General features: G+C 44.3%; 2 protein-coding genes across 2 annotated transcripts in view; one reads left to right on the top strand and one right to left on the bottom strand.

Annotated features, from left to right (window-relative positions):
* The window catches only part of BMPR2 (bone morphogenetic protein receptor type 2), a 112,201-nt gene extending 102,653 nt beyond the window's left edge, over window positions 1-9,548 (bottom strand). The window contains exon 1 of the mRNA XM_087731873.1: window positions 9,092-9,548. Within this exon, the coding sequence (XP_087587999.1) occupies window positions 9,092-9,167 (76 nt within the window). The 5' untranslated portion in view covers window positions 9,168-9,548. The remainder of the gene's footprint in view (window positions 1-9,091) is intronic.
* Window positions 9,549-9,560: 12 nt separating this feature from the next.
* Window positions 9,561-15,464, top strand: LOC148052317 (uncharacterized). Its single transcript, XM_087731874.1, has 2 exons — window positions 9,561-10,521; window positions 13,204-15,464. The coding sequence occupies exon 1, from the start codon at window positions 9,566-9,568 to the stop codon at window positions 10,505-10,507; it is 942 nt and encodes a 313-aa protein (XP_087588000.1). The 5' UTR covers window positions 9,561-9,565; the 3' UTR covers window positions 10,508-10,521; window positions 13,204-15,464.
* The last annotated feature ends 1,085 nt before the right edge of the window (window positions 15,465-16,549 follow it).

Below are 16,549 nucleotides of genomic sequence, written 5' to 3'. Positions count from 1 at the left end.
GTGCCCCAAGGCCACATCTTCAATTTTAAGTAGCGTTATATAGTCTGCATACAGATTAGTAAAATAACAATTAGGGGTTTATTTGTTTTGCACACAAACATTCTATTCCACTACCTCTTAAAATAAGGAAAGCTAAATTTGCTGACAGCTTCATTAATGGTACTAACTTCTCTGACAGGAAACAATAGAAGCAAAGAAAGTCTCTCTATTTGCCATTTAAGATATTTCTAAGTTCGTACTGAAAAATTCAGGAAAAAATATTTATTGGATTTTAAATTCTTAGCTAAAACAATGTTAAACAACTGTGGCCAAATAATTGTGTTCTGCTGCAACAGCATTAACTACTACAGACTAAATTTAACTAAAATTTAATTAGGCCAGATTCATCTTAGTATAACTAAAAGAGAAATTATTTAACAGATCCTGGTAGAGTCTGGATGTAATTAATAAGTGTAAAGTTTACCAGTCACACAAAATAAGCTGTTTATAAGGACTTTTTGGAAATTAGGAACACCAAGCAGACAGCTAATTTGCTAATATTAAAATATCGGGTTTTAGCAGTGAGGCAGATTAGTATGCTCGAATTTTGGTAACATAGTGAGTCCATAAGGATATATACACATACAGACACACACACACACATATATATGTATTAAAAGTTATCTTCACTGTATCTATGCAATACACACTAGAATCAAGGATTTGCATATGTTCCATATAAAAAAGTTTACAGAGAGATCCCAATACTGCTGCAGTGGGCATGAGAAATGATTTACCCTAATTTAAGTGGAAATAAACTGTTTCCACATCTTTTTTTTTTTTTTCCACTCATTTAGATTCATGGAGTCATTCATCCCAGCCTGCAAAGCAGAGTAAGAATAGCACAGAGGGCTGGAACAAGTTCTTCCACTTCTCAGCGGAGTCCTACTCAAATACCAGCAGCAAGCCCTGCAAGACAGGAGTGTGCGCCCTGACCCAGCGCTTGTCTCCTGTTACAGCTGGCAGAGCCCAGGCTTGTGTGGCTATTTCAATCATGGCAGCTGCTCCGGCTACAGCTCCCTGGCCTGGGCCATTACAGCTAGAAATAAAGGAAAAGAACTTTAAACATGCAAACAGAAAAAACCGACACCGTGGTGGCATCCAGACAAACTTCATTACAGGGTTCCTTTTATCCTTCTCTGATTGCAACTGGAATTATTTTAATACAGAAAGATTGTTCTTGGGCTCAGTGCCTGCTTTGCATATATATGGCGGTGCCACAGTGTAACTAAAAAGATAGGTACTACAATTTTCGTACTACAATCTTCCTACTACAGTCTTGGTTTTTCTCGGCTTACTATATTGGCTCTACTTATCATTCGTATCTCAGGCAGCTGAATATAATGAAAATTTGTATTTAAGAACGAGTAATCATAAAAAAACCCTAATCTTCAGCTAATAAGGTCCCTTGTCTGCAAATAAATATAGAAAAATAATTTCTAGGGTTTAGCTTTTAAACAAATAAAAGGATTGGCAAAGTTCACAGCATATAGCATGTATCTACAGTGTACAGTATACCTGCACCAAGATTTTTGCAACTTAGAAGGTATAGGGACACAAAGCCCCCCAACTAAATCAGCCTTACCGAGTTCTCTCTGAAGGATAGCATCAGAAGGAAGGGTTAATTTTCAAGTAGGTTCAGCAACAAACTAACTACAACAGAACCACACGCCATCACTAACAAAAGCAAACATTTTTTAGCAGTGGACAACTAAACATACCCCTGTAAGATCATTTATTTAGTACAATCATTACTACAGAAAATAGCTTGAACAGTAACACCACCCATTATCCTTCCCGATACATGTTTGTCAAGTCTAACAAATTTCAGAATAGCGAGGGATTGTGGATTAGCTTAAACCTAAAAAAAGGTTAGTTAGGAAAACCTGATTAAGGTTCTCTAATATGGATAGTCGAGGAGTTTTGTTCCAAGTATCTGTACCCATGCTGCTTTGGTTGCAGAAATAAAACATTTTATTTTTAACAGAAACCAAGCCAAACTGAGTAAGTCAGATAAGGCAAAAGCAAGAGCAGTAAAGCATGTTTAGTCAGTCGTTCTTGTCACTGAACTACGTTAAAGCTTCTCACACCAGGTGAACCTGACCTTTGTGACTTATGCAGAGGGAAACGTACTTCACACCAAGAATGACAAGTTTGGCAGATGACACTGCCAACGCCCGATACTTTTATATTAATTAAGCGCTGCATTCTCTAATGTATAAATTAAGGAGCCCAATTAACGTACATGGCCTATGATTATACTTTCAGTCATCTCACTCTGAGAGAAAAAAAGCACCTCTTACCCATATTTTCTTACAACCATCCTGCTTACAACTCAAAATAGAAAAAGTACTTTTGGCTAAACGTAATAGTAATAGCTGCTGTGCACTGCTGCTAGCATTACCTAGCCCACTTGCCAGTAACAGTCAGTACCGCAGCTCAGAGGTTCACTATACCACCAGCTGTGTCATTGTCTGCCATTTACTCCATTGAGGTGACAGTACGTGCCTTTCAATTGCTCCTGCTTAACACAAATAATAAAACTATTTTTCATGCACTTCACAGGTTCAAGCAAGTATAATACATAAGAAAAACATTCAAAGGGACGACAGGAAAAGCGTAAGTTACAGTACCGTTGAAAAAAAGATCATAACGAAGTTTAATGTGTGGGGATATCTGAACTAAAGCTAAGCGTATACACAGGATAATCAATTAAATCCACTTTTGAAAGTGTGAAAAACAATGCATACCATAAACTGCAAGTTACTCATACACACTGTGAAGTCCTAAATGAATGATAGTCATTCAGTAAAGTGATTTGGGCATTGTTTTGGAAGTTTAGTTAAAAAAATTGCCTACTATATTGTCTCAGAAACACAAGTTGTTCCACAAGTTGCAGTCTCATTGCCTATGAACATGCCCTTTCTCCCACACTACTTACCCAGCTCCCACCCCTCCCACAAAAGGGATCCCCAGTTCTCCCCTAGATCTCCTAAGGCATGCCGAGTGAACAGAAGACAAAATATACTGTGCTTAGTCCAGAACAGTGTATGCACCAACACGCTCGCCAGCATCCCTGCACTGACTGGGCAGCCAGTTTTAAGCAAAAAGAATTACCTGGGCTGAGTTCTGCTCCCCTTCCGCCTTGGGAAACTTCTACCTTGGAACTGTCTCCTCTATTCAGTTCCTAATTTTCATGAAAACAGTAGCAAATTAATCTCTTGAGACTTGTACCATCTTTCACATATGATTGAAATTGGCCAGCAGATTCAGAAGTTAATGGTGAAGATGGAAGGGTTTGGAGACAGTCTTCTGTGTCCACAGTGCCTATTTTTCCCTCCCTCTCTCACAGAAATATGAAACAAAAGAGAAAATACAAAGTACTGAGAGATGCAGGTAGACACCTTCAGAGTTCAAAACAAAAAATGTGATTTGATGCAAACCCAAGAAAGCAATTGACAGAACTGACACACCCCAATGACCTGGAATAAAATACCATCACCACCCAAACACCTTGTGGTTTCCAAACTTACGAGACTGAGGGAAAGGGAAGAGGGTAAAGGCATTATCTAAATGACTAGGTCTCTCACTCATTCTCACAAGAGAGAACAGAAATCTTCAAAACTGCTACCTACAACTACGCTTTCTTTCTCTCCCCCAGCACAAAAACTCCATTCCACCACAAAACTGCAGGCACTCATTCTCCAAACAAGTCTGACAAATATAAGACACCCTCTCTGTCTGGCTGTCTAACGCACCTCGGTTCTCATCCCACTGCAAACCAGATTGAATCCTTCATGCTTTCAAATCTCTCCTGTCCTGCTAGCCTTTCCTCCTCCTGCTCACACACCCAGACTGACCTCTCCTATCAGATTCCGCTCCTGCTGCTCAGCCCAGCTCCCAGCTCTGCAATTAACAGACCCCTCCAGGCAGGAAGGCACCATCAGAAATCAAAATTTTAGGGAGAGCATAAGTTTTCAAAAACAGTTTTTTAAAACGGCAAAAATTTCATTTTAAAACATTGATAGTCAATTCAAGCTTCCCATCTTCATTACTGTAGCCAAGTTTGAGACACCAGGCTTCAACATACGAACTCATCAAGACTGATGTTCCCTGGCAATTCTCTGTGTGTGTACTCCACGCTATATGTTCAGATGGATTGCAACATATAACTTAAGGCATATCTTAAACAACTTGCATTAGAATAGAAGGGGGAAAAAAACCTACTACTGTTGCATTATGAAAAACATGATAATTAAGCACTGTAACAGGACAGACTACCTAGACAGGCTGTGAAATCCCTCTTCACTGGAGATTTTAGAGATGTTGGACAAACATTGTTATCTGTACTTAATGCAACCAGACCATGGAGGAAACAGAAGAGAAGTCACTTCCAGCCTTACACTTATGTGAACTTGGGGGGGGGGGCACAAAACACCCCAACACACCAAAACCAAACAAACCCCAGAGAAAATCAGTTTGAGTACTGAAACGTTGATGTTTTGGAGAACAGTTCTTCTAGTTCACTTATTTTTAAATTCAAATTCAAGCAGTGAGCAGTTCCACTGAGTCTACAAGCTTAATAAAATGAGTACTTAAAACTGCCTGTAAGCTATGCACAGATTCCTGTCCTACCCAACATAAAGCATCACCAAGCCTGTTTTGTTCAGGGCATAAACATTTTGTTCCAAACAAAACTTTACACACCACTTACACACAGCCCTGGCTGGGAAAGTTAGGTTCTGTTCAGAAAACGACAGCACACATTCATGGCACAGCCAGACTGAGTCCAAACACAATATAGCTCCAGTGACAGTAAGCCATGCACTCTATTGTTAGGAATAAAACATTTCTGAAGAACCTAGCATACCAACTTTCTCAAACCTCTGGTGAGAAGGGCAGAGGAAGGTGCCAAGGAAACAATGCCACTGACTATGCAGACTACTGAGAAATACTTAATGGAATATAAAAAGGCAGGGGGGACAACAATGTAAAAGTCAACAAATTATTTTCATAGAGAAGTTTGTAATACATGCTAGAGAGGTGTCATCAAAACCACCACCTTATACAAAGTTCACCATAAGAATAATTATAAGAAATACAGTTACGCTTCCCTCTTTTTGTCCAGGGTGAAGTGAGGTTTGCCTTCCTTCATCAGAGAAGGACAGGCAGACAATTTAGCCAACCTTTTACACGTGGTTCCTCTGAGGGTAAAACCATTCATACTGAAGTGAGGTATCTGTGTAATATCTCAGGGCTTGAAATCTGGGCTCCTCGGCCATCAGAGGAGTGCAGCTTCCATTTATTTCCTCGCAGGCTATGCCGACACCGCACAGTGCAGTACAGAAATACTGAAGTTTGTTTGGAAACTGGAAGCAGCTTAGCTGAAATATCACAGAGGTTCATACCGGCTGATTTATCTAATGGAAAAAAGGCTCTTCTCAGCAGAGCGAATGGCTCTGTGCAGAATCCTGTGCTTTCACAGCTACACTGTTTCTCTACACAACTGGACAGCTAATGAAGCCCTAGTCTGGCGTACAGGCTGCACTTGTACGTGTGGTTATCCATCAAGCATACCAGTCGTGCCCCTCAAGCAAACAGTCTGTTTCCATCTGCTAGGCTGATATTTCTGAGACAGCTCCCAAGTCAAACAGAAAAATAAAATTTAGTTTTTAGATTACATCTGAATGAGTCATAAACAATGGGTATAGCTCTAGTAAAGAAGTAGAAATTGGGGTGCAGATAGGTTTAAAAAAATTTTTTTAATACGCGAGATACATAGAGTCAGTTACTAATTCAAAACACTGAATTAGAACTGAGTTGAGCAGCTAAAGGAGGCTTTTCCTCATGTCACACAATTCATATTTCAAACAAATTATGTTGAGACACTAAAGTAACTTTAACTGGCAAGACAGAATTGGATAAAGATGCTTCAGTTCATTCATTTTACTTAATAATTAAAATGATCATTAAAAAAAAATACTTCAATCTCTATCCAATTCCATTCACACTAAAAAACTGCATCCCTGTTGAACCTCATAGATACAGTCTTATGGAAAGATTCCCAAAGACAAAAGGATATTCTGTTTGCTTTAATATTCGCTTTCTACTTTCCGCAAATAATTTACACATTAGACAATGGAATGCTGTCTACCCTGGATATGTATAAAGAAGGAAAAGTGGTTTAGTATTGCATATCACAGAAGGCAAGCAAGTGAAATGAGGAGAGATTATATCTTTAATATCAGGTCCATATGAACACCCAAACAAAACTCTTCAGCAATATTGCAGAACAGCTCAAAGGTTCACCAACCACCTCTTCAGGTACAACCCTCACGATTAACACATCCAAATCCTCTAAAACATAAGGGTGTATACATATCTATAAAGATTTAGAAAGAGGTATTTCAAATCATCTGAGAAACAAAGTGGCACAAACCATTTTTTTCCAATATAACATTTTAAACCCCTCAAATTTTTTACCTAAGACTAGTATCGGCAAAATGTCCTTACTGTAGCATTTCTCTTTACAAGGACTAATATATGATTTAAATACAGAGTTACCAGATACCTGTTAAGATCTGGATTTTATGGAGGAGGCCAGTAATATTTTCCCCTTAACAGTCAGCAAATAATTCTGAATCTAGAGCTAGTTCTCTATTATATCTCCAGTTACAAAGGTAAAGGAAGAATTACCTTCTTTCTTCATTCATATTCCAGATTATGAGTGAAACTGTCATCTACAGCCCCACTGTAAGATTTTTTTTTTTGTCATTGTCTTTATCATCTTTACATCTTTCCTTTCCTGCCCATACTACGCCCAGGTCTTTGTGGAGCTCCCCCCAAGGAGGTCCAGATATTCTCCTCCACACGGAAACTTACAGACCTGTTATGAAAATACTTTCCCTCTGATATCATGATTTTGCATTTATAAACACTCAATTCTATACACTGCTGAGATATAGTATCCATTCACTAATCAGAAGTAAGAATTAATAAGGGTTTTCAAAGCTACAAAGGCAGCATTTTCACTCTGATGGGAGCATACAGTTCATACTTTGGGGGAGGGGAAGAGAAGAAAGAGTGTTGGCTCCTTCATGAACATAAAAGGGCAGAATTACACATTAGTGTAGCTTCCCCATGTATAGACATTTTTTTCTGAAATGCAGTGTAAACTTAAAATCAACCGTTAGTTACTTTAACTAAAGCTCAAATCAGCCGCGTAATTACTTTCACAGAGGATTATGGCCAAGGTTTTTTAAAATGTGGATTGCTAAAATTTCACAATTAAGAAATAAATCACAATGGGAAAATAGGTTCCTATTCACAAAACAACCAAACAAGCTGGCATTGTTAATGCCCTTTCAACAAGGCAAAACCAGAACTAAAATACTGGGAATGCTGTTCCCAGGTCAGCACCGAGGTGAATTGGCAAAACCGTGCAAATGAGCTCGTACCACACCTGCCCAGGCCTTGGCCTGGTTCAAATCCGTACTTGCTCCTTCAGTAACCCTTCTCCCTCATCACGACAGAGAAATTACCAACCCACTGAAGTTTTCACAAAGGGGAAAAAAAAAGCCTACACTTTTTAAAAATTATATTTGAAAGAAAAGTTGAGACGCTGGGCATTCTTGGTTCATACGTGCTTTAATATCAAGACTTTTGACCTTCAGAAGTCCCTGCTTCCACAAAAAAAAAAGAAGAAAAAAAAAAAAAAGAAAAACACTCCTCAGAAACTACCACAGAGAGACGCTGCACACATCAATCTAAAATAATGGCAGCCAAAGGTCAGGATGATATAGGCAACATCAATCTTTTCATTTCAATACCTTCCTGAAAGAGACCGCTTAAAAAGCAGCAGTGAGAAAATCAGGGACTATCCCATCAGAGCAGTGAAGAAACTGCCTGAACATATATAATTTACAGGACTTTCCTAATAATGACACAAAGTATCTTCAACTTTGACAAATAATTCAATTTTAAGACCTCACTGAAATGTAATATGGAAACTACCATCAGCTTGTTGAATCATCTCAGCAAGATACAGCAATTTTCTTACAAGGATTCATTTATGAATTATACATGTCAGATTACAAAATAACACTAAAAAAAGCAAGCACTGCAAATTGGATCCCAATTAGTAAAAAGACACCAAAGTCCTAGGAGTCTTCCAATCCTGCTGGAAAAGGCATACAGCAAGAAGAATTGCTATTAGTGCCTAACAATGCTGGGTAACACTCAGAAGGCTCCAACATGCTAATCTGTCACCATGACAGAAAACCAAAGGATGCCAGACCAATACACATCTCTCTTCCAGTATCACGGCCAAACATCCTAAATATCTGACACTGAGCTTCCGAGCAAAATTAAAAATAGGTCTAGAGTGTCCAAAAATATGAATAAGGATGCTCTTAGCATATATGCTTCCAACTTCTTGTTAAGAAAAAAAAAAAAAAGTACTCTTCAAGATCTTTCAACATTCCTCAACAGTGTTTTGCGTTACTGTTCTATAACCACAAGCACCAACAGAAATGGCTAAATTTTTGCTTCAGATCTCTCCTCCAACAAAAAAAAAAATATACATTACGGTAAGTCTGTTATAAACCTGCAGCACATGTTTAAGGCCCCTAAAAGCACCGATGCTGATAAAATTAAAAATGGCTGTGCCCAAAGATCCCACAGCAAAACAGGCACAGCTCTGCTGACGATTAAAATATATATTAAAAATTCCTGCATTACCTTACAAAGGGCGAGGTATGCAAAACAAAAAGATTATATATTTTTCCAAAATTGAAATAAGTTATTAGACAAGAGAAGCAGATCTAGGCAAAGCATACATCTTGAATGCAGGTCGAGTTCATTTACACAATAAAGCAGATTTTATTCTCCGAGACGCTTAACGCATCGCGATTTCAAAACTTTATCAGGCTTCGCCGCTGAAATAGATGCACACCACTTTTTAAGGAGACACAGATGTGCCCAAATACCAGCGGACCCCACCCCCCTTCCCTCTGCCAAAATGGCTAGTTCGTTACACCCACTGGCTACTTACCAGCCGCAGTGCTGAGCAGCAGGGTGGCACTGGAGAGCAAGAGCACCAGCACAAGGTGCTGCAGTGAGGCAGTCATACCTGGGGAGGCCGAGGATCGAGGCAGGAGGAGGAAAAAAAAAAAAAAAAAAAAGAAAAAAAAAGAAAAAAAAAAAAGGGAAAAACCCCGACGAGAGGAATTTCCTCCTTCTTTCGCACAGCCTTCCTCAACTCTCTCGGTTTACAATCCCGTCTGGCAGGGCAAATGGCAGATGAGAGGAGCCGTCTTCGCTCTTACTCCATTACACCCGCCTGCCTTCATGTCTCGGGAGCCGGCCCCGCTCCGCGGCCGCTGGGGAAGCGCCTGCTTCTGCCTCCCAGCCCCGAGGCATCTCCCCCCGCCGAGGCAGGGCGGCACGCTCCCGGCGGCGCTGGGACCAAGCTTATTTCCTACGCGGCTCCACCAGAGCGAGGGGACAGCGCGGCGGCGAAGGAAACATGTCCAGCCTACAGCAATGTCAGTCAGCGCAGCCCCGCGGGCCGGCCGGGGCGCGGGGAAGGGGCGCTACGGGCTCACGGCGGAGCCGCGTCCCATCCCGCTCAAGGTCTCTCCCGTCTCGCCGCCCCTCCGCGCTGCCTCACGCTCCCGGGAAGGCGGCGGCGATCCCCTCAGTCCCTCCGCGGCGAGGCGCGGCCCCCGCTGCTCTCACGGCGAGGGCTGCGGCCGCCTCTCGGCCCATCTGTCTCCCCCGCCGGGCGGGCTCCACCGCGCACCCCCGGCCCCCCCGCCCTCCCTCCACAGCCGCGACGCCACCCCCGGCCACCCCGACAAAGGTGGGGCCCGGAGCGCGGGGCGGCGGGAGGCGAGGCCCCTCCTCGGCGGCCCCAGCCGCGAAGGCACCCGGCTCCCCTCCGCGGGCGAGAGCGCGGCGGAGGCCCGTCCCCGCGCCGGGGGAAGGCGCTCCCCCTCCTCCGCCTCCCTCCCCGAGTTTCCACAGCGCCGGGCAGCCCCCGGCCCGGCCCGGCCTCCTCCCTCAGCTCTCCGCTCGCCGCCGGGGGCCGAGCGAGGCGCACCTCGCCCGGCGAACGGCTCAGCCCCGCCGCGCCGCCAGCGACGTCCCCCCGCGCCGGGCTCGCCGGCGAGGGGCAGCGCCGCTCCGCCTCCTTCCCGTGACCGCCGCCGGCTGCGGGCGGGAGCCGAGGGCCGGAGGTCCTCCGCCGCCCCGCCGCGGCTCGCGCCCCCTCCCGCCCGCCCGCCCCAACGGCACCAACGGCTCGGCCGGCTCCAGACACAAAGGGGAGCCGCTCCGGCTGCCAGCCCCGGCGCCCGGCCCGCCGCGCCGCGCCGCGCCCCCGCCGCCCAGGCCACGCCCCGCGCCCGCCGTCGGTGGCGGGGCCGGGCGCCGCCCCGCCCCCTCCCCGCCGCGCCCCGGACCATAGAGGTGGGCCTCCAGGTAGGTAGAGAGGGGCCCTCTCGGGCAGGAGGCGGGGCGAGCGGTGGGGCGTCCCGCCCCGCCATGTTGCGGGAGGGGGCGGCGGCCCGCTGGGCAGCCCCGGTGCCGGCTGGGCCTGCGGGGGCGGCGGCGGGGCACGGGGCACCGTCAGGAGGGGCAGCGCTGGGCGCAAGGGGTGGCTGTGTGCGCTAGGCCCGGGCCTCGCCCCGCCCGGCACGGGTGAAGGCTCCCGCCAGACTTTCCAGGAGAGGCCGCGGGCGGCAAGGGGCCACCCCCGGGCAGCACGTCTGCGGGCCCGTCAGCGGGGAGGCGTGAGCTCCAGCATCGCAAAACCGCGCTGAATGAAAAAAATCTTCTCCAGGCTCTGAGATTGCATCAGCTTTGAACTCCGTGGCCTTCCTTTCAAAAACCCCGAAGCTTCTGCCTCCTCCTCTGCTTCAAGCCCGTGTTGTCACGGTCCCTGTTGAGCCTCGCTGCAAGCAGTGGCCGTGCTACCTACTCCTCTCTCCCTTAGTCCAGCACCCCTGCGTTACGGGAGCTTCCCAGGCAGGTCCACCCAGCTCGTTCGGCTTCAGCCACCTGACTCTCCCAAGCAAAACCCTTATCTGCCTCTTTAATTTAAGAGATTTTCTGATTTCAAAACAAAGTCAGCCCACTGAGCTGTTTGTATGCTTTAACCTTTGTTATATTGCACAGCACCAAGGAGATAATTGAGGCCAGCAGCTGATGGGAGAACTGTGACTGGAATGTAGTGTCTGATGTTCTGGCCTAGCAAGGCTCTTTCAAACAAGTTTTACTGGGTGTAGCATAGAAAAAGGTTTTTAAAAACATCCTGCACACAGAAAGCACCTTCATATCCGGGCTTCTGCAAAGGGTCGATTATGGGAAATGCTTCCCTGTGCTTAAATTCCTACACTGGTTTCAAGAATGGGGTACAAGGAATACAGATTCAAAAATCCAGTTCCGCGCCTCAAACTATTAAATGCTACTACCTAAAGTGGTGTAGTTGCAAATCAGAGTTACGATTATAATGATAATAAAAGGCTTCTGCGTAACTCCATTCCTCTTCACAAGCTATAGCAGGTGAAATAGATGTAATCCAATTTTTGCATCATCAAGAGAATTATTAAGTAAATTCTAATAGGATTTTTATCATTGTGATGCTTCAGCCAGAGACATCGCTTGACATTCTTAGGGTCAAGCTGAGTTTATATGGCTCATAGTTATAAAAGTGTTTTAAAAGTTTGTTACAATAGCTTTACTTCCAATCTATGCAGATCTAACATGGATATTGGTGAGAGACAATAAAATATAGAATCCCAGATTGTAATTTGTATTGCCACTTTCCAGAACTGCAACCACACGTTAACCACAGTATCCTTCCTGTTATTTGTGGAATGCGAACTGTCAAGAAATAACCTTTAGAAGCAAAAAAAAACTCCACCAAAAAAAACCCCAACAACAAACAGAATAGTTTTACTTCCAAGAGAGTGAAAAAAAAAAAAAATCCAACACTGAGTATTTTTTGTGGGCCCAAAATCCTGTGTTCTTTTCTGGTTCAGCAAGGACACCGAACTGTGCAACATACCTTCCACCCAGCTGTACCTACCAATAAAAGAAGTGAAATCTACTTTGTTCACTGAAAACAAGAAGCTAAGTGTGTGGGTTGCACAGCACTTTCACTGTTTAGATGGTAAAAGAAAATTACTGTAATTGTTTATGACGTGTATCAAAACCTGCTCAGCCTGAAGTAAATGACAGAAGTCCCGCTTGTTTTAATGGTTCAAGTTTTAGCTCATTAATTAATACTGGGAGTTCTTCTCCACAAGAAATTGTACAAAACAGATATTCTGCCTTAAAATACTTACTTTTCTTTTTTTCTCTGCACAAAACGGATTGGATTTTTGTTCTGTGTTTTCCTAGAAAGAAGGAACAAGACATACCATATTTAATACAAGCATTTCCTCTCAGTTTCACAGAAACCCAGAGCCTGATCAAGAAAATACCCTCGTGAAGGCCATGGGGCTGTGGATCTGCTTTGCCTGAGCTTATATCAGGTCCTTGGACTAATCTCCCAGACCTGCAATCCCAGCAGTTTGCAAGACTTTCTCCTCCTTCCCTACGCTAGTTCAAATTTTGCAAAAGACCTTCTGCTCAAGGGCCAGGTCCTTCCTAGCCCGGTGCGACTGCGGAGGCTGCGAAGGGCCCCTGGCCGTGCACCGATGCCGGGCTGCAGAGCTGGAGCCGCTGCACCCCTGTTTCTCTGGAGCTGGCAGGGCCGAGGAGAGGCTGACCCCCACTTCACCACACAGATGTAGGAAGTAATCGCTGCTGTCTAAGCACAGAAGCAGCTTCCTTTTCCCACGGTGGTGGGAGGAAACCAGAGATCTAAACTGTCACACTCAGACTCACTCATTGTTATATGCTTGGACAAGAACATATTTATAACTCTTTCTGTGATATTGTTTTATCTGTAAGCTAGGATTTCACTAGCCTAATATTCGGCAATGCGAAGTAAGACCCATAGAAAAATACTCGGGGTAATGAAAACTTGCAGAGCCGCAGCACAGTAAATGCATGGTGCGAGTTCAGGTAAGGGTAAGGGGGAGACAAGAGAAAACCTGTAACATTTACCAAGGTCTGAAAGAAAATATCCTGACTGAAGCACTGTGTTTCCACCAGGGAGAACTTCACCCAGTGAAACAACAACATTGAACTTAACGGAGACAAGACTGTTAAAAACTAGACTGAGGAGAAAAGACCTTTTGCAACTGTGTTCGCTCTTCTCACGGTCAGGCAGGGGCAAGGCTGTGCCTGGAGGGCACTCATGGGGCAGGGGCCAGGGAGGACAGCCGCAGAGGAGCCAGGGTATCGTGGCTGCAAGCTCCCCGAGATGTCAGTCTGATGTGCACCAAGTCCGCGGCAGGACACGAGTGTCTTGCCCTTGGGCAAGGGAGCTCTGAACGACACAGCTGCAGGCAGCACGCTGGGGCTGCCCCTTTGCTCAAGTGAGATGAGAAATAAGGCTGATGCGCATCTCAGATGTTTCCCGCTGTCGGTCATACTGATGCAGATGCAAACATGTTGGTATCACTTGCAAATTTAACGCTGTACATGAGTGAAATGAAACATGTCCTTGTTAGCAGCATCTCCTTTAAACAACACGTGTTTATTTTTAATTACCTCGAATACGGAAAATGGAATACTTTCTTGGAAACATGAAAAATCAGTGGAAAATAAAATGAACAAAGCAAGAGGAAAACCAAAATAAACTACCAAACAATAGCTTGAGCCCTATTTCTTTTTAGAAAGTACAATTTTCAGGCACTTTAAAAAGATTTCTCAGGATAGGTTCACTGTTACCCAAGAGTTTTTCAGTGCTGACGCAATGTAACTGTTATCATTGTTAGGACTCAGGGGACTGTTCTTTTTGACAGGGCCTTTCATGAAGTCAACAAATCAGTTTAAAACAAGCCATAAATTATATTTGGCTGCCCATCGGCTTGGCCAGTGTTCTCTCAGTGCTGTCATAAGAGTTGGGGAAAGAGGATGATAACATGGCCCAATGTTTAGCTTTTAGGGGATATTTTGTTCCTAACGTAAAAACAAAGCATCCCCATAGCATTGACTCTGATGCATAGGTATATGTTAAAACAGCAGTCGAGATGTTCACAGACTTTCCTACAAATAAACACCCCCATTCTGGATCCTAAGTAATAGCTTAATAAATAATGGATTTGGTACGGGTCTCCACCACGAATGCCTGCCACTCATTGCTAAATTAGGGACCTGTTAGGAAGATCATCTCCCCAATCTCGCCTCCTGTAACAGTACGTGGAGAGAGCGGTGGTTTCTGATAGCTAGGATCCAAGCCTTATATAGCTCTCTAGATTATTATTAACATCCTGAATTGCAGCCAGAATGAACTGAAAAGACAATACTGTCTACTTACAGTCTGCTGAGTTAGCAGCTAAAGCTTCAGCCAGTGCAGCCAAACAAGTAATCACACGCAGACGTCATTACCCTCGGAAGTATTCAGTTACTTATTTGATACAGATTTTCCCATCAGCGTCAAATCTGGGGTATCACACAGAGGCATGAACGCACCCCGTAAGTCCGCTTGGAGTTAGAGGTCAGGATAGCGAGGGTGGCTGTGGGAAGACCATAGTTACAGGGAAGCAGGCACATGATATGCAGAAAGAAAAACGGCGACTCCTCCGGGCACTTTATAAAGCAACCTGGACCCAGAAGTACCTTTCTTCAGCATGGACACGTTTCCTTGGGAACAGGGAAAGGCACCCTGCCCTTCAGAGCCTGCCCGCAACCTACCAGCATCACTTTCCCCTTTTCTGATTTATCGTCAGTTTCTGCTCCTTTTCCAGGGCTCGGCTTCATCTTGAGAAAACAGATTCCACGAAAGAGGGACAGAGAGACATCAAGCTGTGACTGAAGCCCTGGAAAAGTCCTTGGTGGGGGAAAGTCAATTCCTTTCTATTCTTTCTGACAGGCAGGAAAAGCGCTATCCGCAACAATCGGCCTGCCCTGCCAAGACGTGAGACTGGCAAAACCTCCTGTGGCATCACATACCAGAGCAGGCTCTCACGCTGGCAGTTCTACCAACAGCCTCAAGGAAACCGTAAATTGAAATCCCTGCTTCAGAGGGAATTCGTTTCCCCTTTAGTCCAGTTAAATAATCTGTGCCAGACATTACTTTTGGCCTTTAGACTCATAAAAGTCCGTCTGAAGGCTGTTATGACTTCATTTTTCTTTGTCTCTGAAGCACAGAAAAGAGCACCAACTTTCGAGCCTTTGAAAAAAAAAAAATAAACATTTGCGAGTATGAACTAGTAAGTGTTTTCAGACCTGGGTTTTTCTAACTCTACCGTGTTGCTATGGAATCCACTGCAAGATGAGCCGTACTCTGCAACAAAGTCACGACAGTCTTTGACATCATCATCCTATATTGGAAGAGAATTTTTGTGGCAGCTTTGTTTACCGTTTGACAGGGGACTTTTAATGACTTTAATGCAAAAAATCATTGGACTACTTTTGTGGCAGTCCCTGGAAAGATTTATTTTGATATTAAACTTCTTTTATGCTGGTCCCACATTCCCTGGTTTTGGTATAGCGAGTGGTTTCCTATGGGGAGCCCATAATTGCATGATCAAAGATGCAAGGGTCAAGCCTGGAAAAGAAAGGAGGTGGGTGTGGGACAGGTAAGCCTTCGGTACTCAAGGAGAAGGAAGAGGAAGGTGCACATTGTGGGATAAACACACAAAGGGAATATTTTGTATCTAAAAGGCTTAGCAGTGAAATAGTTAATAGACATCTTTACGTTTCATAATACACGGTATTTCCCTGTGATAATGAACTACCAACAACGTTCGTAGCAGTTGCTGTCTTGTTTTAGAGATAACACTGCTTAGTCTGTGGAAACTTTATCTCTATTTTGGGGGTGGAGGTGAGAGAAACTTTCAAGCTAGCTCTGAGAAGCGCCTCCGACTTTGAATTAAGCCTGAAATCGTATGTTAAAGGCCCTTGACAGCTTGCCTGAATCTCTTGGCTTGTTCATCACAACATAAAATGGGAAATTTGCTGCAGGGTGTTTATCGGTTCAAAACATGACTTATTCATTAAATCCAACAACGGGCTTTTAGTCAGAAATAGAGATGTAATGAGTTGTGTCGGCATCATCTTCTGGTCCATAGCAGAGGAGTACGTCATCGCCACAGACCTGCAGGGTTTCATTCCTGAGAGCTACCTGAGCCTTCTCACACTCAAGACAGGCAGCTGGGAACAGAATTGTGGCATTTCCAACACACTCTCCTCCTACTCTTACCTTCCTTTTTCCTTCTGGTTTTGGGTTTTTTTAATCACTCACTACATGAGCTATTTGGCAGTGCAAGCCAGGTTGGTTTTCATAAGCCACCTTTTCCCTTTTGTTCTTTAATTTCTCACAGACGATTAGACCTAAAAATATTTCTCTAATCAGCACAATACTTCTAGCAGAAATCCAATAAAAATGCCC

Source organism: Nipponia nippon, unplaced genomic scaffold, assembly GCF_047370975.1.
Source record: "Nipponia nippon isolate SJK-2023a ecotype South Korea unplaced genomic scaffold, ASM4737097v1 scaffold_5, whole genome shotgun sequence".
NCBI classification, from domain to species: domain Eukaryota; kingdom Metazoa; phylum Chordata; class Aves; order Pelecaniformes; family Threskiornithidae; genus Nipponia; species Nipponia nippon.
Note: the sequence above shows the minus strand (reverse complement) of the source record. Positions and strands in the feature narration are given on the sequence as shown.

Excerpts from the sequence above, each read along its gene's own strand:
- LOC148052317 (XM_087731874.1), top strand. The coding sequence starts at position 9,566 with ATGTCCAGCCTACAGCAATGTCAGTCAGCGCAGCCCCGCGGGCCGGCC.